A 24,578-nucleotide genomic window follows, 5' to 3' on the forward strand; every position below is an offset into this window, starting at 1 on the left:
GAGGGGGGAGAGGGAGAGGGAGGGAGGGAGAGAGAGAGAGATCTTTATAGATAGGTGTTTCCCAACCTTGGCAACTTTAAGCTATATGGATTTTTAACTCTTAATATTTACTTTGGCAACTTTAAGAGGCTGGCTGGGGAATTCTGGGAATTGAAGTCTGCATCTCTTAAAGTTGCCAAGGTTGAGAAATATAGTTGTAGAGCCATTACCAGACCAGTGATCCCCAACCTTTTGCGCCGCGGCCGGTACCGGCATCAGCTGGGCGCCTTTGACCAGTGCCATCAACTGGGCGCCGCCATCTTTTTATGAAAAAGTGCTTCTGGTGAGCTTTCTACCGGAAAAGCTCACGGGCGCTGGCGTCGCCATCTTTTTGATGGCTGTGCTTCAGGATGGCACTGCCGGAAAAGCTCTGGAAGCGCTCATCAAGAATGGCGGCGCCAACTAAACCAGCGGCGGTAGGAGTTGTTCCGCGACTGGTACCGGTCCGCGGACCCAGTGGTTGAGGACCCCGCCAGACCACTTCATATTGCAGGAGAGTTGAGCTCCCTCTCTCCCTCCCTCCCTTTGCCGTCCATCTCGCCTCAAGGCAACTAGAAATGCCATTTCTTTTTCCCGACTCTTCAAAGTTTATTACGAAACTATTGTTGTAGAGATGCATCGTGTTAGCAGGCTGTTTGTCTTCACCTTCCTTCCTTCTTCTTGATTCCCAGGTCTCTCTTGTCTTCCCATCATGCCTACCCTCTACATCTGCCCGCATCCGGATAATTTCCAGAACACCCGTGTGTTGGTCGCAGCCCGTTATGGCCAGCAGCAGCTGACGGTGGTTGAACTGCCTCCCAATGCCGAGTTCAAGAATCGTTTTTTCTCTCTGCCCAAACTCCCAGCTCTGGAAACCAGAACGGGTGTCTATGTATCTGGTCCGACAGCTGTGTCTTACCTGCTGTCTCCAGATGTTATGAGAGGGCACAATCCCGAAACAAAAGCTTTGGTGCGGCAATGGATCAGCTACGCTGACATGGAAATAGCTCCCGCCGCCTGTTCTGTCGCTTTCTCTGCGCTGAAGATTTCCAAGCAGAATAAACAGGTGAGGGTGTTGAGGTGTGGTGGCTGTGCTGGGGTTGGTAGAGGCCCAAATCAGAAAGTATCTGGTAGCGTAAAAAGCTTGTGCCTTTGAAGGAAATGTGTGTTCTGACCAAGGCTTCCTGAGACTGTAATTAAGCACACGCTTCTTTAAAACAATTCTTGTTTTATTTCAATGCTATGTTCATTCCTAGCCCGTAATGAGTCCCAAACAATTCCTTGAGATAAACACCCACCTTTCTCTCCTTTGAATTGCTGCCAACAACTAAAGTGCCAAATTAACTATAAAAAACCAACCAAAGTACAAAGTCCACACAGAGCTTCAAGGTTTAATCCAAACAGAGTGAACAACGTTGCTTCCTGCAAAGGTTCCTGTCCCTTTGCTCCTCCTTTATATCTTATGGGAGGGGTAATCAGCCTTACTCCTGAGCCACCCCTTTTGTCTCAGCTGTTCTTGCCTTCTGGTAGCTCTGCGCACACACATGCTGGGAACAGGCTCCCCTTGTTCTTCTGCCTTGCTGCTGCCAGACTCTGGCACACAACTCCCAGATGGCCCTGGCCCCATCTCTGCACCGGACACAGGACCCTCGTCCGAGTCCTCCCCAGACTCCTGGACTGGTCCCCATTCTCCACTGTCCGATTCCGCTGCCGTCTGCACAGGCTGCCGGTGAACCACAACAATGTGTTACAGGCAGTCCTCGTCTTAACAACCAAAGTTGAGCTCCAAATTTCCATTGCTGAACAAGACAATTGTTAAGAGAACGTTGCACCATCTTACCACCTTTCTTGCTTCAGTTGTTAAGTGAATCACTGCTGTTAAGTTAGGAACGCGGTGGTTAAGCAGATCTGTAAACTTCCCTATAAGCTTGTCAGAAAGTCGCAACATTTTCTGTGACCCTGGGACACTGCAGCCATCTTAAATACTGTCATAAGTGTGAAAACCAGTCATAAGTCACCTTTTAAAGGGATGTTCTAACTTTGAGCAGTCATTAAATAAGTGGTTGTAAGTCAAGGAATACCCAGAAAAATGTTCCCAGACTCTTTCTGATTTTTGGCTGCCATAAACTAACATGATTATTCTATAATCTCTACAACAGACTGGATAGAGTGAGCCGTTTTTTTTCAACCTGGCGCCCTTGGATGTCCTAAAATGGCCATCCTGTTTCTAATGTTCTTTTCTTTAAATACAAAAAAGAAGAAAAATATACACAATGATAAAATAAGGGACGATATCTGAAAAAAAGAAATAACAACATACAAAATACATATTCCCATGCATACATATATCCATAAATTTTATGATTCATTTGTAGTCATTCATGATTAGGGGTACATTAATCAGTTCAAAGACCCTAAATAGTTGGAACCAGTGGTGGGGTTCAAATTTTTTTTCTCAGAGAAGCACAGAGCCAAAGACACAAGCCTGAATATGATGAATGAGACTTCATCGAAACGTTGCCTAGATACTTCCAATTTTACGTGGGAGAAAACCCGAATAACCAAAGACACACACAAAATTGGAAGAAAAATGTATTTTAAATCCTTTTGGGGAATCACTTAGGAGCTGCTTGCAGATCACACCTTTCTCTCCTCTCCTACTCAGGGGCTGGATCGTGCTGTAGCAGAGCTGCAGCATCTGCTTGGGGTGCTGGACAGTCACCTGAAGGTTCGGACGTACCTGGTGGGGGAATCCATGACACTGGCTGATGTGACCACTGCTTGTTGTCTTTTGTTGCCGTATAAATATGTGAGTTTTCCTGCATCATTGTTCTTTTCTTTCTTTCTTTTTTGTTCTTTTAATAATTTGGCAGGACTTTTTGTACCCTTATGTAAATTGACCTCTTTTTTCCACGAAGGAAAGAAAAATCAACATCTGTAGTAAGGTCATTTACACAATAGTGGGCAACTTTTTCACCTTTCCACCTTTTAACAAAACTTAATTTATGCCAACGCCATATCTTTCTGTCCTTGGCAATCAGCTCTTGATTCCAGCTCACTTTATACATTGCTTTTTTATTTCATTCTTACATTTCTCTTTTTCAGGTTCTCACCTAATTTATTCAGTTGTGGGGGTTTTTTTTAGACTACTACTTCTCAATCTTCTCATTCTTTCTTCTTTCGAATAAATTTTTATTTTATTCGGGAAGTAAAATACAAACTTAATAAAGGAAAATGAAGTTTTACAAAAACAAAACAAAGATAGGCAAAACAATTCATCATTCTAGTGTTTGTCTATCCACTGCAGGATGAAGGCTGAATGCTTTGAAGACAAAACATTAGAAAAGAAAAAAAAAGTGTATTGAAGAAGACAAAGGACAAAACCACATATATACATATAGCAATAGCTTATATATCACTTCATAATGCTTCACAGCACTCTCCAAGGGGTTTACAGAGTCAGCATATTGCCCTCAACAATCTGGGCCCTCATTTTACCCACCTCAGAAGGATGGAAGGCCGAGTCAACCTTGAGCTGGTCAGGATCAAACTCCTGGCAGTGAGCAGAGTTTGTCTGCAATACTGCATTTTAACCACTGCACCACCATGTTTCCTACATAATATATTACAAATATTATCGCTCTTAGTTGAATTCTGATATATTGGAACAATGAGGGTGAAGCTTCATTCTCCAAGATTGTGGGTTGGTTTATGAATGTTTTGTTACCGGGCTAGGTAATGAAACGTTCAGAAACCAATTCACAAGCTCAGAGAACGAACTTTCACCCTCATCCTATCCCAAGCTACAAATATTCACCACTATTGCAAATATTGAAACAATATTAGTTTCCCCCCGCCAATTTGCGAAGCAAACCCAAATTTATAAACTTGTGCTTCTATTTGTAACCAATTTGACCTGTCATCTATCTACTATATATAAGGGCAAAATATTTAACAGGCGAACTAACAGCAAAATTAAGCTTTAAAGCTCGCTGTTAAAAGTCTATTATTGTACAGTATTTAACCCATAGAAAGGTCTACAACGGCTTTTTATCTACCTTAAATCACTTACAGTTATTATTTCTGTTCCTTCCAGGATTGAATAAGCTTGTTTGATTCTTAATAATAAAACTTTTCCCTTAAGTTTTTGGTTGAAAACTTTGCCAACAATTTTGTCTTATTCCTCAAAATCAATAAACCTCTTTTGTCGATCCGTTTCCCCCCCAAAAGTCCTGCCCAAATTGTTTTCCAGTTAGATGTACTAAGTCCATTCCCCAATCACCGTCAATCTCCTTGAGAAAATCCAGTTCATCACTCAGGATTCTGTTAACTCCAAATCTGTAAAATCCACATCCTCTCCAGCTTTTGAACATATATTAAGCAACTGGGTGTTTATTACCTAGAGTCCCTTGAATAATTACAGCAGCTAATAAATGGAATAAATAAAATAGCATGAATAATTAACTTCTCTTCTAGGTCTTGAACCAAACCCTTCGCACTTATTTTATCAACCTTACTCGATGGTTCCTGACGTGTATCAACCAACCAGAATTCCAGGCTGTTTTGGGCCCAGTGAGGTTGTATGAACAGGCCTCAGGAGGAGGTGTTCTAGAAATGGACTTTAAAGGTAAGCCGTGCCGGTGGATGGTCTCTTTTCAAATCCTCGTTAGTTGGCAGAGTCACAGTCAGGCTCCAGCTTAAGTGAAGCGAGTTCGTTTAGCAACCGTTTTCATCTAACGGCCGAGTTGCCAGTTGCAATTGTGGACGCTGAATGAGAATGGTTGGTATTTTGCAAATCATTGTACCCAAGCATGGAGGATACATGGACTCAGCTCCCACTGTCTTCATACAGTGCGAGGAATAACTTTATGAGAGAGTTGGAAGGGACCTTGGAGGTCTTCTAGTCCAACCCCCTGCCAAAGCAGGAAACCCTATACAACGGCACCTTGCTGAAGACAACCAGGTTTGTAGGTTACAGTGGACTTTTGCCTTAGAGCAGAGGTGTTCAAACTGTTTGCAAGGAGGGCCGACCATTCAGCCTGACATTCTTTGAACCATTAACATTAAATGGGGAAAACGCCGGCCGGCAGGGATGAATGATAGGTTGAGCCGGCGGGGAGAAGAGGCTGCGGGCCTCGAAATTTGAAAACAGGCCGCAAATGGTCCCCAGGCCGGACTTTGGACATGCCTGCCTTAGAGTGACTCAATAGCGGGAAGCGGTTGAGTTCATACATTTGTATTTTTCCTCCTCCTGCCCTGCAAATCAACCAGGTACCTCTGAAGCTGAGTCGCTGGAGAAGAAGGAGATAGAAGAGCCCCCTCCCAAAAGCGCGTCGCAGCTAAAGAAGGAGGCCAAAAAGAAAGAAAAAATGGAGAAGTTTCTTCAGAAGAAGGAGAAGAATCTGCAGCAACAGGGAGAGGTAGGCGTGGTAAAAGGAGAACAGAATTAAATAGGCCTTCATCTCATAGAAATGTCAGACTCAAACACTTTAGCTGTGTGTGTGTGTGTGTAGCATGCACTTTTGAGCTTGAAATACATTGCCTTCCCAGCAAGGCTGCCATGCTGGGAAGAGATTCTGCTCCACTTGCTAAATTAGCATTTCTGGACCTTGGCAGCTTGAAGTTGTGTAGACTTCAACTCCCAGAATTCCTCAGCCAGAAGGGCTGTGTATATGAGAAGGAAGTTAGATGAAGTGCTTTTTGACTTTCTGCAGCAGAGACGAAGGAATTGTTCTTTCCCCCCCCAAGGATTGGGATGGATTTATGACCACAATGTTGTTGCTAACTTAACAACTGCAGTGATTTCACTTAACAACTGTGGGAAGAAAGTTAGTAAAATGAGGCAAAACTCAATTAACAAATGTCTCACTTAGCAACAGAAATTCTGGGCTCAGTTGTGGTCATAAGTCAAGGACTACCTGTATTTAATATTTACCTGTTTCAGTCGTTTTAGCAAGATTTTAGAGGTTGCAGATTCTATTTCCCAGCTTTAGAGAAATACTGCAGCTGAATAATAACATGGAAAATTTGAAGAATATTTTTCCCCAAATGATTTTTAAGAAAAGAAAGTGCATATTGTATCAGATAAATAATTTTCTTAGGGTAATGTGCCTGGGAGAAAAAAAAAATCAGAATATTTTTAAATCTTTCCATGCTGCCTGCCAATCTCTCTGTCTGGGTATTTGTTTTGCAATAAATTTGCATGGATTGAATTCTGTTAGAGAAATTTCCATCTCTTTTCCATCTCTTCTTGTTTTTTTTTTTCTGAACCCAATTTTCTTTTGTCTCCATGTCATTTTGTTATCGGACTGTTGTGCTTTAATCAGATGTAACACCCTGATTCTTTGCAGAAGAAGCCAAAAGCTGAGAAGAAAGAAAAGAAGGATCTTGAGATCATCACCTATGACATCCCCACCAAGCCAGGAGAGAAAAAAGGTAAGTTATTGCAGATAAATTGGGGAGTTTACCCTTCACTCTTTGGGGAATGTTTCTGAACCAATCTTCTGTAGAAACACTTCTAGGGCAGGGAGATTGCTGTAGAGGTGGACAAAATTTAAATAGTGGCAATAGTGGCAAAGATCTGTAGCTCGGGTATGGGATGAGGGTGAAGGTTCATTCTCTGAGCTTGTGGGTTGGTTTCCAAACATAGAATAGAATATTGGCCAAGTATGATTGGACACACAAGGAATTTGTCTTGGTGCTATGCTCTCAGTGTACATACAATAAAAGATACATTCATCAAGAGTCAAGAATCATAAGGTACAACACTTAATAATAGTCATAGGGTTATATAGTCATAGGGTATATAGTATATAGAATATAGTTATAGGGTACAATAAGCAATCAAATCATACTAGGAAACAGTCAATATAAATCGTAAGGATGCAAGCGACAAAGTTACAGTCATGCAATCACAAGTGGGAGGGGATGGGTGATAAGGAGTGATGAGAAGATTAATAGTAATAGTAGTGCAGACTTTGTAAATAGTTGGACAGTGTTGAGGGAATTATTTGTTTAGCAGAGTGATGGCGTTCAGGGAAAAAACTGTTCTTGTGTCTGGTTGTTCTGGTGTGCAGTGCTCTATAGTGTCGTTTTGAGGGAAGGAGTTGAAACAGTTTATGTCCAGGATGTGAGGGGTCTGTAAATGTTTTCATAGCCCTCTTTTTGACTCGTGCAGGATACAGGTCCTTGATTGAAGGCAGGTTGGTAGTAATTGTTTTTTTCTGCAGTCCTAATTACCCTCTGAAGTCTGTGTCTGTCCTGTTGGGTTGCAGATCCAAACATTTCATTACCAGGCTAGGTAACATCTTAAACGGAATTTAGGAAATGTCAGTGTTCTGTTTATAAGGGCTTCAGGTATGGGTGTATCAAGTAATGGTCTTGCGATGGGTCACATATGAGTCATCAGTGGGTCTTGTGATGGGGAGATTACCTCAGATCAGGGTCATTGGGATGTGAACTGCTAGTGCAGTGGTGGCTAACCTTTTTGGGCTCTTGCGCCAAAAATCGTGCGTGCGCTGCTGTGCACATGCTCGCGTGCCAGCACCCAGAAGGCAATGCACCCCCCATGCCCCCCTGTGCATGCGTGTGCAATCCCCCCTCCCTGCTGCCCCTTAACCTGCACTGCGCCTCACAGCTGATTTTCAGCCTGTTTGAGGCCTTTTTCGGCCTCCCAGAGGCTAGAAAATCCTCTGCAGGCCGAATAATAGGCCCGTTTTGTCACTTAAAGGAAGTGATGAAATGGGCCTATTATTTGTCCTGCAAAGCCCTCAGAGGCTTTTTTTCAAGCCTCTGGGAGGCCAAAAAAGGCCTCAAACCAGCCGAAAAGCCGCTGTGAGGCGTGTGCATGCGCAGTGAGTTAAGTTTGCCTGCTGCTTACGTGCCGGCACAAATGGCTCTGTATGCCATCTGTGGCACACATGCCACAGGTTCACCATCACGGTGTTAGTGTGTGTGTGGGGAGGGTTTGGTGGGTTGGCTGAGGGTCGGTCCTGTCTCTGGTTGGCTGTGTGGTTGATCTGGATTCTGAGGAGTTTGTAGGTCAATGGGTCTATTGATGGAATTGCTTTTGGAGCTCCAGGCTTCGGTGAACTCATTTAAATGCCCTGCTTGGAACAGCTGGTCCATCCTGTATTGCACTGCTTTTTTCCAATTGTTTTGGTAATGTTCGAAAGTAAAAAACATAAGTTTGAAATAATTTATTTCAGTTCAAATCAGGGACATTTGAAGGTCGGACTATTTCCAGAATGGTCAAAACACTTCATAGAAGGGCAGAATATAGATAGTTTTCGACTTATGACCCACAATTGATTCCAAAATTTCTATTGCTAAGCAAGAGAGTTGTGAAGGGAAGAGTTTCCCCCCATTTCACGACCTTTCTTGCCATCGTTGTTAAGTGAATCACTGCAGTTAAGTTGGTAACATGGTTGTTAAGTGAATCTGGCTTCCCCGTTGAATTTGCTTGTCAGAGGGTCACTGCAACCGTCATAAATACGAGCCAGTTTCCAAGCATCTGAATTTCGATCCCATGTCCATGAAGATGGTGCAACAGTGGTAAGCATGAAAAACGGTCACAAGTCACTTTTTTTTCAGTGCCATTGTAATTTCGAATGGTCACTAAATGAAACATTTCAGATTCAGAATGCTTTACAGCCATGGTTATTGGACCAAAAGGGTGGCGAGGCTTGTAGTAGATGACAGCCATTCTCCAGGCCTGAGGCAAAGACTTTTGCTATCTTCTGCATAAGATCCTTTCCCTTTCTCTTCTACTCACCCTGATATTCTCCAGATGTTTTGGATTGTACTTCATGGTGGCTCACAGTGAATGGTGGGAGCACGCACACTACCTGTCTTGAACTCAGAACCTTTTTTTGCTTTCTAGATGTGACGGGTCCAATGCCTGACTCTTACAGCCCACAGTATGTGGAAGCAGCTTGGTACTCATGGTGGGAGAGCCAAGGTTTCTTTAAGCCAGAGTATGGCGTAAGTATGGGCAAGGAATTGCTGTAAACTGAGATCTCTTCATGAATTACTTTCCCCAGATGGCTTGGACCTTTATTACAGAGATGAGCTAAGCTTCATTACGGCTTCCCCTTGAGCACCAGCCGGAACATAATGGTTTGCATGTAGGCAGTGTTCTTATGTTCAACTTCAATTGAAAATGTAGGAGAAGAGCACGCAGCTGGGGGCGGAGTTAAAGAAGTCATTAGCCTACAGTCCTTATGTTCCCACAAAGGGTCTAAGCCCAACCCCTCTTGAATTCTTAGCTGATGTCAAATTAGCATTGAACTTTAATTGACCAGATTATGTATGGGTGATAACTCCTTTGAATTGCAACTTAATGTATGGTCCTGATTCTTTGCACCCGACAGAAATTGCCCAAATGGGGATCTTAAAAATATCTATCTGTTTCTGAGCATCACAAAATATATGAGCTGGAGGGTACTTTGGAGGCCATCTAATCCAAAGTCCTGATCATTATAGGAATCTCCTAAACCCGTGATGGCGAACCTATGGCACACGTGCCACAGGTGGCACGTAGAGCCATTTGTGCCAGCACGCGAGCTGCAGGCAGACTTACCTCACTGCGCATATGTGTGCCTCACAGCTGATTTTCAGCCGATTTGAGGCCTTTTCGGCCTCCCAAAGGCTTGAGGAAGGCTTCTGCAGGCTTTGCAGGCCGAAAACTAGCCTGTTTCATCACTTCCTGTCTTTCCAAAAATAGCGGAAAACAGGGCTAGTTTTGGCCTGCAGAAGCCTTCCTCAAGCCTCTGGGAGGCCGAAAAAGGCCTCAAACCGGCCGAAAATCCACTGGGAGGCGCAGTGCAGGTAAGGGGGTGGCGGGGGGTGGGTGGGGATTGCGCGCGCATGCGTAGGGGGTGTGCATTGCCTTCTGGGTGCTGGCACGCGAGCATGAGCATGCAAGCACATGCACATTTTTTGGCACAGGAGCCCAAAAAGGTTAGCCACCACTGTCCTAAACCATTCCTGACAGGTGGTCATCCAGCCTTCACGTATGCACTTCCAGTGTTTGTGGAGGATTCCAGCACTGCTGTACTGAGACTCTGTTCCACCACTTAGCAGTTCTTACGTTTGCTGCAACCTAACATTCAGTGGCTAAGACACTGAGCTTGTTGATCAGAAAGATCAGCAGTTCGGTGGTTCGAAACCCTAGCTCCACGTAACAGAGTGAGCTCCCGTTACTTGTCCCAGCTTCTGCCAACCTAGCAGTTTGAAAGCATGTAAAAATGCAAGTAGAAAAATAGGGACCACCTTTGGTGGAAAGGTAACAGCATTCTGTGTGCCTTTGGCGTTTAGTCATGCCGGTCACATGGAGACGTCTTCGGACAGCGATGAGCACCGCCCCTTAGAGCCAAAATGACTAGCACGTATGTGCGAGGGGAACCTTTAACATTATTGACGTGTAGTCAATGAGCAGAGTCTTTAGCAAGTTTTTGCTAAACTATAGGTGGATAAACAATAAAGGGCTCAGTTTGGAAGAATCACCTGTTGTTATTCTGGGTTTGGGTCTGACAGAGTTATTATCTATATATATAAAAGCGAAATACCAGTCAGGCATCATCACAAAATCTCCAGAATCGTAAAGCCTACAAACTTGAAATTTGGCACATATGTTCCTCTTGGCTTCTAGGTGCTCACCAAGAAAGGATTTTTTCAAAATGACCATCAGAGCATTAGTATTTCGTATATTATTATTAACATGCTCTGATGCTAAGGATACAGCTACAGATTACAGAGTTGGAAAGGACCTTGTAGATCATCTAGTAATAATATACAACTGAAACTACTTCATATCTCCTGTGGATTTTGTCTCACTTTCTTAAGGGAGGTTCTCCTCACAGTTTGGTAAATCCTGGCCTAGAAGAGCCTCCTTATCCCATCGGATAATAAAATCTTGCACGTTGCTCATAGTCAGACAACAGGGAGGAGGGAAGGGCGTGATTGGAAGATAAGAGTGGCTGGGAGGGAATTGAGAAATTAATGAGCTCCATCTGTAGCCTAAGAGAACTTTGACACCTCCGGGTTGAATGATGAGAGCTTTTTGAGCTGAGTAGACTGTTTCCCAAAACAAAGAGATTGCACTAGATCGGTGGACAGTGGTTGGGCGGGGGGTGTGTGTTTAACCATACAATTTAAGTTTTCACGGGAAAATTTCAGAACTGGCTGTCAGGCAGTGCTCCATTCAAAATCCAAGAAAGAAATACTTAGACTCTTTTAATTAGAGAAAAGATATCTTTTACTGGAAATGAAGCGGTAGCAACAATAGAATTCTGAATCTGAGGGAATAGGCGCGTAAACCACATATACAAAGTGATGGAAATGTTCCCACCCCCAATAGTTCAAATGATTCTTCCAATTACAAGTTGTGAATATGATCATGTGGACATCCTCAGGTGGCGATGAGGCTTCTGTCCGTTGACCTTGGCATACTTTGATAAAAGTTTGCAGTTGCGCAGAGGAAAGAAAGCTAAGCAAGAAATAGACACCTAAGCAAGAATGTCCTCTTCCCCCTCCTCATTTTATACAACACTAGAATGTAACACCTCCAGCTCGCTTTCCAGACTTTCCCCCCCTCCTCCCCTCGTTACTTATGACAGCCGAAAGATGCAAAGCAATAGTAGAAGATCTTGAAGGCTGACACTGGCTTTGTTTCTTCTGTGCCTGTATGGATCTATCAGTAAAGTTATACTCTTGATAAAATAATATCCCAGGAGTTTCTTTCTCTGAATAGGCCAACAGGATGGTTGACAGGACCGCTAGGTCTTTTTCTGGCTATCAGTTTTCTGTGTTTCTACCCTTGATCCCATGAGGTAACTTCCCCCTTGGCAGATAAATTTCTTTGCTTGCAAGACCCTCCTCACTGTAAATCTCACCCACTAAACAATATTTTCTTTGTTCCCCAGCGCCGCAGCATCTCTGAGCCAAACCCTAAAGGCATCTTTATGATGTGTATTCCTCCACCCAATGTTACTGGATCGCTCCATCTTGGCCATGCCCTCACCAATTCCATCCAGGACTCTCTGACAAGATGGTGAGATCTTCTGGGCACCCTCTGAGTTTATCTTGGGCCTTTCCCATCTTCTGCTAGATAAGGGGCGTCAAACTCGATTTCATTGAGGGCTGCACCAGGGTTGTGTTTGACGGTGGGGTGTGTGGCCAGCTTGATGTCACTCATGTTGGAGGTGCCTGTGGTGGCCCGAGCATTCTGCCAGCAAAAATGGGCTCCTGATCTTGTGTTTTTGGCTGGTGTGGCCTCTTGCAACCTTTTGCCAGTGAAAATGGAGCTTGGATGGACTGCATGCCGCCCTCCTGAGCTCCATTTTCACTGGCAGAGGCACCTCGGGCTGGTCCTTCACTGTTTCCAGGGCAGCCCCTTGGGCCAGATCTAAGCACCCTGTGGGCCGGATCTGGCCTGCGGGCCTGGAGTTTGACACCCCTGCGCTAGATTTTTGGGAGCTTCCCAGTCTAAATATATCTTTTCCAAGCACAAATCTTGTAGAGTTCCCTTTGGTGAAATTAATAAGGATGAGCGGGGCGAGGGGGGGTTACAAGAAGTATAGTAGCTGGATTGTTTTCTGTTTTCTTGTACAGGGGTCTCCAAACTTGGCAACTTTAAGACTTGTGGACTTCAACTCCCAGAATTCCTCTGCTAGCGCATGCTGGTTGCAAAATTCTGGGAGTTGAAGTCCACAAGTCTTAAAGTTGCGAAGGTCGAAAACTCCTGTTCTTGTGTATTGTGATGAAGAATTTCTGTTTGTAATGTTATTTATGATCTGGTGAGGTAGGGGATCTTTGCCCTAAAAATTTAGATGCTTGAAGCAAGCTATTTCTAAGGTAGCCCTCAACTATAACCAGTTATTTTAATGACTGGAATTGCAACGACCTCGGAAAGGGGTTTAGAGCAGTGATGGCAAACCTTTTTGTTGTGGTCTGCCGAAAGCATGCGTGTGCCGGTACCCACAATGCAATGCGCCCTGCCCACCCCTGCGCATGCGCGTGCAACACCCCCCTACCCCCCTACCTGCACTGTGCATGTGCGTGCCTCCCAGCTGATTTTTGGTCCGTTTGAGGCCTTTTTCGGCCTCCCAGAGGCTTGAGGGAAGCCTATGCAGCCTTTGGAGGCCGAAAAATGGGCCCGTTTTTCAGCCTTCAAATACCGGAAGTGACGAAACCAGAAGTAAAAGAAGTCACGAAACGGGCCTGTTTTTCAGCCTCCAAAGGCTGCAGAGGCTTCCCTTGAGCCTCTGGGAGGCTGAAAAAGGCCTCAAATAGGCTGAAAACCAGCTGGTAGGCACGCACATGCCTAGTGCAGGTAAGTTTGGCTGGGCACGCGTGCCATAGGTTCGCCATCATGGTTTTAGAGTCTCTACAGCAGGGGTCTCCAACCACCGGTCCATGGACCAGTACCGGGCCGTGGCATGCCAGAAACCAGGCTGTGCAGACAAGCGAAGCCCCATCCGTGGCCTGCAAAACCACACCCCTTCTGGGCCATGGAAAAACCTCTCTCCCCAGAACCGGTCCGTGGTGCACAAAAGGTTGGGGGCCGCTGCTGTACAGCACTTCCAGCCATCATAAGCCATCCCCATCCTGCGGCCCACATACCGTAACCCCTTTCCGGGCGTTTGGCAACTGGCTCTCATTTATATATGGTTGCATCGTCCTGTGGTCAGTTGACTGTGATTTGCAATGTTTTTTGCCAGCTTTTTGCAATGTTTTTGCCAATTTGCAAAAAAAAACCCACTCTCATTTGGGAGAATGGATTTAGATTTATAACAGTGTGATTCACTTCTATGGCTACTGTAAAAATCAGTCGTGAAATCGTCACACGTATGCCTCAATTTATGACCATCACAATTTATAACCAAAATGTTGGTCCCAATTGAGATCATAAATTGAGGAAATATCTGTCCTGGATCTTTATCGGTCTGGGAACCCACCTCTAAATCCTCTTACTTTCTCTGGAATTATTTGGCCACATGTGGTTTGACTCCGTGGTGTTACTGGTAAAGGTGCAGTGTCCAAGACCTTTGTTCTAGTGAGCTTCCTGCTCTTACGTTTGTCTTGTAGGCACAGAATGAGGGGGGAGACCACCTTGTGGAACCCCGGCTGTGACCATGCGGGCATTGCCACCCAGGTGGTGGTGGAGAAAAAGCTTTGGAAGGAGCAAGGGAAAACACGGCACGACCTTGGCCGCGAGCCGTTCATCGAGGAAGTCTGGAAATGGAAAAACGAGTGAGTCTTTTTGCTGTATCTCTTTTTCCAAGCTTTTTGAGTGAGATGGGCGCCATATGAGATAGATTAGATAGATAGATAGATAGATAGATAGATAGATAGATAGATAGATAGAAAGAAAGAGAGAGAGAGATAGATAGATAGATAGATGCAGGTAGGCAGAGAGAATGAAAGATGATGGATGGATGGATGGATGGATGGATAGACAGATAGACGGACAGACAGAGATAGATAGACAGAGATAGATAGATAGATAGATAGATAGATAGATAGATAGATAGATAGATAGATAGACAGACAGACAGACAGACAGACAGACGGATGGACAGACGGATGGACAGACGAATAGATGGACGAAGTACAGACAGACATAGATAAAAATAAATAAAATAAAATAAAGTGAAATAAAATAAAGTGAAATAAAATTAAATGAAATGAAATGATGATGATGATGATGTCCATTTAGTCATGTCCAACCCTTGATGATACTGGGAGTCAAGTTTTTCCCACCCCTTCCAATCTTGCAATATTTCTTTTGAGTTTTTCTATGTTCTCGCTGATGTCAGTCACTGTGTTCTTCGGTGGTCTGGTTTCCTTTTACCTCTAACTCTTCTGAACGTAATTGCTTTCTCCAATAAATTCCCCTGCATAATATTGTCAAAGTAAGTGTGATTACAGTTTCATGATTTTGTCTGGTGTTACGCGTTCCATACTTGCTTCCTTTGCTGTCCGAGGAGCCTTCTCCAGCACCCCAGCTCAAACAAGTCAATTTTCTCCCTGTTTTGCTTTGTTAAGGTCCACATTTCACAGCCATAGTTAGCTAGAGCTGACTAACTATAATTGGTTGGGATCTGGGGAATGCTTGCTCCCATGCTGACTTGAAATTATGTATTACCAATATTTGTATCCTATCTAATCCTGCAATGCTTAGATGGCTTGCAATATACTGAGCTCAAAACATCTCTAGAAACAGCCAAGCGTTAAAGTAGAATTTGCTGCTGTCACAATAATCTTCCTGTCTAAGATCTGGTGGGGAGGACTATCTTCACCAGTCTCCTGGTCCCAGGACCAAATGGCAGAGATTCACCTGATCTCAAGAGACTTCCTGCTCCAGAATGAGGGCATTGCTAGGCAGACTACAGTTCTCCGAGTCCTGACCCTCAGCATCCCACAGGTTGGCAACCAATATAACATCCCCTTGCTACACCACATAGAATAGATGTATTTTACCTGAAGAAGACACTCACCAAGGTAACAAGGAAATTAGAATAGAATGGAATATGGAATAGAGCAGGGTCTCCAACCTTGGCAACTTTAAGACTTATGGACTTGTAAGACTCTTGTGGACTTCAACTCCCAGAATTCCTCAGTCAGCTTTGCTTGTCCACAAGTTGATGTCCACAAGTCTTAAAGTTGCCAAGTTTGGAGACCTCTGGAATAGAATATGGAATGGAACAGAACAGAACGGAACAGAACAGAATGGAACAAAATAGAATAGAATAAAATAGAATAAATTCCTTTTTTGGCCAAGTGTGTTTGGACACACAAGGAATTTGTCTTCGGTGCATAAGCTCTCAGTGTACATAAAAATACATCAAGAATCATAAGATACAACACTTAATGATAGTCATAGGATACTGAATCAGCAATCAAATCATACTAGGAAACAAAACGATATAAATCATAAAGATACAAGCTTGGTCATAAGCTTGTATGTTATGGTCATAAGGAGGTTATGGTCATAAGTAGGAGGTTATAGTCATAAGTAGGAGGAGATAGCTAATAGGAAGGATGAGAAGAAGAATAGGGTGGTTCTGCACGACCTACCTACAGTCAAAAGTGAGAGACAACTGGAGAAAAAAAAACCTTGGGTGTCTTTCCTTCCCCCTCCTGTTTTGTATAATGCATTCTGGCATGCACAGTCACTTATTTTCTCTAGATTTTGTAGACCATTGGAAAAAGTTATAACGATCAGCCTTGTGCCTTTCCAATGATAACTTCGCAGTGAGTACGCTTCCTATTTTCTCCTCTGCAGAAAAGGGGATCGGATCTACCACCAACTGAAGAAACTGGGTTCCTCCATGGATTGGGACCGAGCTTGTTTCACTATGGACCCTGTAAGATCTTTGATCAGGGGGAAAGGGATGTGTGGAGTAGATTCAGATTAACAGAGTTGGAAGGGACCTTGTAGGTCATCTAGCAATAGCACTTAGACTGATATACCACTTCACGGTCAATGCTTAACTGCCTTGACTAGCTTGCAATCTTGAAAGTCTGAAAGCACAGTTCTCCCTCTCTTGCCAAAGACCCGGGTTCTTTGATAGACAGCGATAACGATAGCATTTATACTTCACAGTGCTTTTCTGCCCTTTCTAAGCTGTTCACGGAGTCAGCATATTGCCCCCCCACAACTATCTGGGTCCTCATTTTACCGACCTCGGAAGGATGAAAGACTGAGTCAACCTTGAGCCGGTCAGGATCGAACTGCTGGCAGTGGGCAGAATTAGCCTGCAGTACTGCCTTCTAACCACTGCGCCACCACAGCACAGGAGTAACTATTGTAACTCCAACTAACATTACTGCTTCTGTCATATACACTGAACCTTGAGTGGAGCAAGTGGCCAGTTTTAAGTTTCTGGGTGTTACCCTAAAAGAGGACCTGACCTGGGCTGTTCACATTGCAGCACCGGTCAAAAGGGCCCAGCAAAGATTATACTACCTGAGATTTCTCAGAAAACAACTGAATGAAAAACTGCTGTTGACCTTCTACCACTGCACCATAGAGAGTATCTTAACTTACTGCACCTCTGTATGGTTTGCCAATTGTACAGTGGCAGATAGGAAGGCACTCCAGAAGGTTAACATCATTGCCCAGAAGATCATTGGTTGCCCTCTCCCCTCTTTGGAAGAGCTTTATAACTCCCACTGCCTTAAAAAAGTTCAAAACATTCTCAAAGATCCATCTCATCCTGGGAACCCTTTTTTTGAACTATTACCATCTGGCAGATGGTACAGAATAATAAAAACAACGACAAATAGACTGAAAAACAGCCCCTATACTAGGGCAGTAACTCTATTGAATTCTACTGTATAGTACACTGGAGATGGTATTTAATTTCATTGTATGATGTACAATGACAAAGTAAACTAAACTATAAAGTAAACTAAACTAATTCTCACCACTCCCTGAATAGGATGGGATTTCAGATACTCCTCAACTTAAAAGCATTCAAAGTTACAACGGCATTGAAAAAAGTAACTTGGAATTTGGCCCTTGCACTTAATGACTATTGTCATTACAGTCACGTGATCAGAATTTGGTCAGTATGTATTTACAATGTTTGCAGTGTCCTGGAGTCACGTGATCACCCTTTGGGACCTTCCCAGCTGGCTTTCAACAAGTAAAGTCAGTGGGGGAAACCGGATTTGCTTAATAATTCATTTAACAACTGCAGGGATTCACTTAACAAGTTTGCAAAAAAAAAAAAAAAAAAGGTCATAAAATTGGCTGGGACTCGCTTAACGTTTTCCTCACTGAGCAACAGAAATTCCGATCCCAGCTGTACTGGGAGAATGTCTCAGAATGTCGTATCCATGTGGCCTCTTGACGTGGGATATCCTTTCCATTTGACCAAGTATTGTAAGCGCCTCTATGCCTATGGGGGGTCTAGAATATTGTCTACTTAATCTTTTCCTGGGCCAGGAAAGGATTAAGAATGGAGGAGGAGGAGAAGATCTGTTCAACATTTTCATTTGCTTTTTGCTGAATTTGGGGGTTTTAAGGGCAACAATAGGAACGTTTTATCACATGGAAGACTTGCTTGGGCATCCCCACTCACACCAAACAAATAAAAATTGGAAGCTGGCCTTTTGCTACCAATTTTCAACAAGGGCATTTTTGTGCTTTGAAAGTCATTAGAACTTCTATACTAGAAGAGCCTTGGTGGCACAGTGGTTAAAGTGCAGTCCTGCAGGCTACTTCTGCTCACTGCCGGCTGCCTGCAATTTGTCAGTTTGAATCTCACTAGGCTCAAGGTTGACTCAGCCTTACATCCTTCTGAGGTGGGTAAAATGAGGGCCCAGATTGTTTGCGGGGCATAGGATGACTCTGTAAACCACTTAAAGCACTGTAAAAGCAGTGTGATGACCCGGAGCGTGGCACAAAAGCAACAAAGTCACAAAAGTAGGTAAAGTCCCTTTAATAAGTTCGTCTAACTTGGCCCCCAATGTCCAGTTATCATCGACTGGAGAAAAAAACTCTCCCAAGAACAGTTTTTAAAGGGAAGAAATTCAGTCTGAATCCAAAGTACATATAAATTATAAATAAAAACCAACATAAACCATGCTGCAGCAGTTAACGAGACAGGGCAGGATAAGGAATTGCAGAATTCAAAAGATAACAACACACACAGTTGGGAGGTCACCAGAACCCAGGTAAGACTTGACAAACAAAGATAATGCACGCTTTGCTTCCAGCAAGGTGCTGTGCGCAAATGCCCTTTTAAAATCCTGTTTTCCCAGCTACAGCAAATGAAGGGAATCAGGGCCTTTTTCTCCCCTGTAACCCACTTTGCTCCCTTATCTGTTCCTCCCTGCGTGCCCTAGGATAAAGAGGGGACGGGCCTGGGTCTTCCTCTGAATGCCCAGCCGGACAGTGCCCTTCCCCAGTTTCCTCTACAGCCACCAGAGCCACACTCCCACTCCCTATCAGCTGTTCAACCTCCCCCTTGGAATCAGATTCCAACAGGGCCATGACAGCAGTGCATAATTCTTAGTGCTATTGCTACTAGAGGTCCCCAGGTTGTGGACTGGCACCGGGTCGTGGCATGCCAGAAACTGGGCCACACAAACAAAGCCCCATCTGCGGGATGCAGGCAGCATGCAAAACCACGCCCCCTCCGGTCCACGGATAAACCTCTCTCCATGGAACCGGTCCGTGGTGCCCAAAAGGTTGGGGACTGCTGTTCTACATGACCCATGAATGATGCATTGTCACCCTCCAACTCAGAGAATGGAGAAGAATAATTGCCATCCTAGGGTAGAAGGGAAGCCCAGGTATGGTAGCCATTTTTCAACACAATGCGAAAGCAACCATTTTTTGCAATCTAGACCACAGAAAACCATGGGGTGTTTATGTCCTTCTGATGGAACCGTGTTCTTGTATCGCCAACAGAAACTCTCCTATGCTGTCCAAGAAGCTTTTATCCAATTGCACGAAAAGGGGATCATCTACCGAAGCAAGCGCCTCGTCAACTGGTCCTGCACTCTCAACTCAGCCATTTCTGACATAGAGGTGATTAGGCTAGAACGACCTATTTCCTCCTGTACCAGCATTTGGCCTTGGGATCCAGGTCTGACGATGCAACTTCCTGTCTCCTTCCTCCCAGGTGGATAAGAAGGAATTAACAGGCCGGACGCTCTTGCCCGTCCCGGGCTACAAAGAGAAGATTGAGTTTGGGGTGCTGGTCTCCTTCGCTTACAAGATTGAGGACTCAGGTTTTGTATGAAGTTCTTGGCTGATGATTCAATGGTTTAGGGCAGGGGTGTCCAACCTTGGCAACTTTAAGACTTGTGGACTTCAACTCCCAGAATTCCTCAGCCAGCTTTGCTGGCTGAGGAATTCTGGGAGTTGAAGTCCACAAGTCTTAAAGTTGCCAAGGTTGGACACCCCTGGTTTAGGGTCTGGAGTCTTGACTCTTGGTTGTCTCTACTCACCCGTGAACACTTTCCATTTTCTTTTGATAGATGAGGAAGTGGTGGTAGCTACAACCCGTATTGAGACGATGCTGGGAGACACAGCAGTTGCAGTCCATCCCAAGGATCCCCGATACCAGGTATGAAAGGTGTAGCACTGTAGTTTTGGTTGGGACAGGTGGCTTCTCAGATGCTTTGAAGGACAGTCCCAGAGGTGCTTTTCAAAGGCAACTGGACTTCTTTGTTTTTTCCCCCCTTTGGAAACGTTTTGCTTCTCATCTAAGAAGCTCCTTCAGTTCTGAACTAAACCTCCAGGTGGCCTCAATGGCTCTCTAAAAAGAATGCAAATGACCAGCTGACTGCCAGGAGTATAAATCCTTCCATTCCCCACCATCCTGTCAGAGTTGGAGAAGCTTCTTGGATGAGAAGCGAAACGTCTTCACAGAAAAAAACAGAAAGTCCAGTTGCCTCTTGAAAAAGCTCCTTTGGGACAACTATGACCCGGATGACTGAGAATCTCCATAGATCAGGGATCCCCAAACTTGGCAACTTTAAGACTTATGGACTCCAACTCCCAGAATAGCTGGCTGAGGAATTCTGGGAGTTGGAGTCCACAAGTCTTAAAGTTGCCAAGTTTGGAGACCTCTGCCATAGACCTTCAGTTCTGAAGTTCAGAACTGAAGAAGCTTCTTGGATGAGAAGCGAAACATCTTCAAAAGAAAAACCAAAAAAAAAGTCCATTTGCCTTTTTAAAAAGCACTTTTGAGACTATCAGACTGTTGCTTATCTGGATAATTTTAGAGTCTTCATTAAGTTTCTTCTTTTGATCTGCTTTGTCTTCTAGCATCTGCATGGCCGGAAAGTGCAGCATCCCTTCACGGGGCGCCTCCTACCCATTGTCTGTGATGATTTTGTAGATATGGAGTTTGGAACTGGTATGTTCTGGGCTATGAGCTACGTAAATGCAGGAAGTCCTACATGAAAGGATGGAGCTGTTGTTGAAGAGCTAGCGTGGAGAATCTATGAAGAGGATGGAAAATAAATAGAATAGAATAGAATAGAATTCTTTATTGGCCAAGTGTGATTGAACACACAAGGAATTTGTCTTGGTGCAAATGCTCTCAGTGCACATAAAATAAAAGATACATTTGTCAAGAGTCAAGAATCATAAAGTACGACACTTAATAATAGTCATAGGGTACAAATAGGCAATCAAATCGTACTAGAAAAATATAAATCGCAAAGATACAAGTGACAAAGTTACAGTCATACAGTCACAAGTGGGAGGGGAAAGGTGATAAGGAGTGATGAGAAGATTAATAGTAATAGAATTGCAGACTTTGTAAATAGTTGGATAGTGTTGAGTGAATTATTTGTTTAGCAGAGTGATAGCATTCGGGAAAAAACTGTTCTTGTTTCTAGTTGTTCTGGTGTGCAGTGTTCTATAGCAGGGTTCCCCAACCGCCGCTCCGCGGACCGGTACCGGTCCGCGGAACAAGTCTTACCGGGCCGCTGGTTGCTGGGCGCCGCCATCTTTTTGGTAAAAGTGCTTCCGGTGAGCTTTTCGGGTAGAAAGCTCACCGGAAGCACTTTTCATCAAAACAAGATGGCGGCGCATGCTCGGTGAGCTTTTCCGGGTAGAAAGCCATTTCTACCTGAAAAAGCTCACCGAAGCGCTACGCCGCCATCTTTTTGACAAAAAGTGCTTCCGGTGAGGTCACCGGAAGCACTTTTTCGTCAAAAAGATGGCGGCGCCCAGTTGATGCCGGTACCGGGCCGCGGCGCCCAGCTGATGCCGGTACCGGGCCGCGGCGTCAAAAAGGTTGGGGATCACTGTTCTATAGCATCGTTTTGAGGGTAGAAGTTGAAAGAGTTTATGTCCGGGATGTGAGGGGTCTAAATATTTTCACAGTCCTTATAGAAGTGGAATAAAATGAGAAAACCCTGAATAAAAGAAGAGTGTGTTTGTTAGGATTAATGAGAGAACAGTCTGAAGGAACCAAATGGGCAATTATAACTCAGCATTCCCCAACTTGACTCCTTGTTCGTGCTGGATAATTTTGGGGTTTGAATTCCAATACATGTGAAGGGATCACTAGAAAAAACTTCCGCCAGAAAAAAGAACGACGTCCAACAAAGCTTTTGCCGTGTGTAATAAATCAGGAATCAAGGCAAGTTCAAATGAATATAGGCTTATTGTATGCCTACACTCTCTACAAGAATCAGAACTAACAGTCAAAGCCAATTGGCAGTAGCTAAGGATCAATAGAATTCAAGGAGGGCTGGACTAAGATCTCTTGTGAGCACAAAGGGATTCCAAACTGATGATGCGCTTCACCCCCCCCTCTGCCTGGTCATCTCCTACAGCTTTAGAGCTTCAGGTCTTCTTTGAATCAACAACATAGGTGCGGAGTAACTCCAAAGACTACAAACCAGGTTCTAACAGGAAACATTGGGCCATGGCAAGAGCTGAAATAATCACCTCCCCCTTCTTGCTGCTTTCAGGTGCCGTAAAGATCACCCCAGCTCATGATCAGAATGACTATGAGGTTGGCCTGCGTCATGGACTTGAGTTCATCAACATTATGAACGAGAACGGCTACCTCATCAACGTTCCTCCACCCTTCTTGGTATTGTTGGGATGCGGTTGGGAGGGTGGGCGGAATTCAAGGGATCCTTTTTGGTCTTCTTTCTGTTTTTTATTGACTGGAATGGGTTTAGCCTTAATTGGAACAGTAAGCTTAGTGCAGGGCTGGCAACTTTTAAGACCTGTGGACTTCAACTCCCAGAATTCTCCAGCCAGCATGGGATCCATGGTGCTCTCTGAGATGGGTTGTTTTCTTGCAGACGTTTCATTACCCAACTAAATAACATCATCATTTCCATTAGGGAGTAGGACTTGCTAGCTTTATATATACTAGTGCCGTGATGGCGAACCTATGGCATGTGTGCCATAGAGCCATCTCTCTGGGCACTCCAGCTGTTGCCTGTTCCTCTTCCGCAACACATATGTACCAGCCAGCTGGTCTTTGTGTGCAGAAGGAGCACCAGAAACTGGAAGAGCAGCTCCCCAGCACATGCTGAGTTTCCAGTTTCTGGCACATGCATGCACGCCGGCCAGCTGGTCTTCATGTGTGCATACGCGCCAGAAACCGGAAGCTCAGCTCCCAGCGCATGCATGCGTGCTGGGAAGCCGCTCTTCTGGTTTCCGGCACTCCCACGTACACGCACCAGGGAGCTGGTCTTCCGGTTTCTGGTGCTCCTGCGTGCACACCCTCTTTTCAGCACTTGGTGCCAAAAAGGTTTACCAACGCCGTTGAGGTAATTCCCCGTTAGGAGAATGAGCGCATAACAGGGAGACGTAGTGAGAGTGGTGAAGAATAATACACAAACAGCACACAGATACGCTGTACAGTAAATGTAGGTTTTTTACTTCCAATAAACGTTTAAGCACAGTCCAAGATAAGCAGTCCAAGTCATTCACGGTTAAATCAGTCAGTTTTCAGTCCAGGGATAATCCAATAACAAAATCCAGTATCAAAAACAGTTCAGTAACAGACTTATATCAAATCCAAGAATAACAGTTAATAGGGAAAAATGGAGGAAAGGCAACTCTCTCCAACAGAAGAAACGGAGACTTACTGAGACTTTCCTGAGACTAAGACTAAGACTAAAACTAAACAACCCAGGTTTCTGGCTCCATCTTATGGCCGTTTGAGAAACCACACCCAATTACAGTTTCAGCATGCTCTTAAAGACATAGTACTAAAATGTCTCTCCTGGTTTATATATTTCCAACCCAAATAGCTGTTAGGTGACTCACATTCCTAACACACACTACTAGTGGCTTGCCCTGTCCATATTGGTAGGGGTGTTCTTGGTGTTTTCTTGACTAGGCTGTTGTTTATTGTTAGCTTGTTTGTCTCTGGAGACCTCTCTCTGCGTTCCCATGTAACGATTTCACTTCCATCTGCTTCTTCTTCCAGGGCATGAAACGCTTTGAAGCCCGTCAAGCAGTGCTGGAAGCTTTGAAGGAAAAGAAGCTCTTCAAGGAGGTGAAGGACAACCCCATGGTGGTACCAGTGTGCAGGTGAGCAGTAGTCGCAAAGTAAAGCAGCTTTCCGCAAAGGTATTCAAACCACGATTCCCAAGGATTCCCAGCCAGCATGGCTGAAAATGAAGTAAGACCAGTATTTTCTCCTGTCCTCAGTTAGGAGGGGGTCAGACTTCATGTGAAAAGTGATGCCTTTATTTAGATGACTATTTTAGATACCTTTGGAATGAAGCCTTGAATCTTCTGAATGGTGGAAGTAGCTGAGGGTTTCAACCCCTTACTGGGCCCTAGGTTGCCTGTCAGTCAATCAGAATAGAGCTAGAAGGGATCTTTGAGGTCTTTCAGTCCAACCCTTGGTTCAAGCAGGAGACCTCTAGTACCATTTCAGATAGGTGGCTGTCCAGTCTCTTCTTGAAAACCTCCAGTGATGAAGCACCCATAACTTCTGAAGGCAAAGCTGTTCCACTGGTTAATTCTCCTCCGTGTTAGAAAGTTTTTCCTTATTTCCAGGTTGCTTCTCTCCTTGATTAGTTTCCATCCATTGTTCCTTGCCTTGCCT

General features: G+C 44.4%; 1 protein-coding gene across 3 annotated transcripts in view; it reads left to right on the forward strand.

Moving 5' to 3' along the window:
• Nucleotides 1-24,578, forward strand: part of VARS1 (valyl-tRNA synthetase 1) — a 51,626-nt gene that overhangs the window by 3,116 nt on the left and 23,932 nt on the right. For all 3 annotated transcript variants that reach the window (XM_087954333.1, XM_087954334.1, XM_087954335.1), the window contains 15 exons: nucleotides 711-1,084; nucleotides 2,684-2,827; nucleotides 4,495-4,645; nucleotides 5,290-5,438; nucleotides 6,369-6,453; nucleotides 8,900-9,000; nucleotides 11,943-12,070; nucleotides 14,107-14,271; nucleotides 16,307-16,388; nucleotides 19,445-19,564; nucleotides 19,659-19,767; nucleotides 20,017-20,105; nucleotides 20,810-20,900; nucleotides 22,471-22,595; nucleotides 23,952-24,055. In XM_087954333.1, coding sequence (XP_087810459.1) covers nucleotides 731-1,084; nucleotides 2,684-2,827; nucleotides 4,495-4,645; nucleotides 5,290-5,438; nucleotides 6,369-6,453; nucleotides 8,900-9,000; nucleotides 11,943-12,070; nucleotides 14,107-14,271; nucleotides 16,307-16,388; nucleotides 19,445-19,564; nucleotides 19,659-19,767; nucleotides 20,017-20,105; nucleotides 20,810-20,900; nucleotides 22,471-22,595; nucleotides 23,952-24,055 — 1,997 coding nt within the window. In that variant the 5' untranslated portion in view covers nucleotides 711-730. The remainder of the gene's footprint in view (nucleotides 1-710; nucleotides 1,085-2,683; nucleotides 2,828-4,494; nucleotides 4,646-5,289; nucleotides 5,439-6,368; nucleotides 6,454-8,899; nucleotides 9,001-11,942; nucleotides 12,071-14,106; nucleotides 14,272-16,306; nucleotides 16,389-19,444; nucleotides 19,565-19,658; nucleotides 19,768-20,016; nucleotides 20,106-20,809; nucleotides 20,901-22,470; nucleotides 22,596-23,951; nucleotides 24,056-24,578) is intronic.

Source organism: Notechis scutatus, chromosome 2 (genome assembly GCF_049901735.1).
Source record: "Notechis scutatus isolate UNSWTSFEM ecotype Mainland chromosome 2, rNotScu1.2, whole genome shotgun sequence".
NCBI lineage: Eukaryota > Metazoa > Chordata > Lepidosauria > Squamata > Elapidae > Notechis > Notechis scutatus.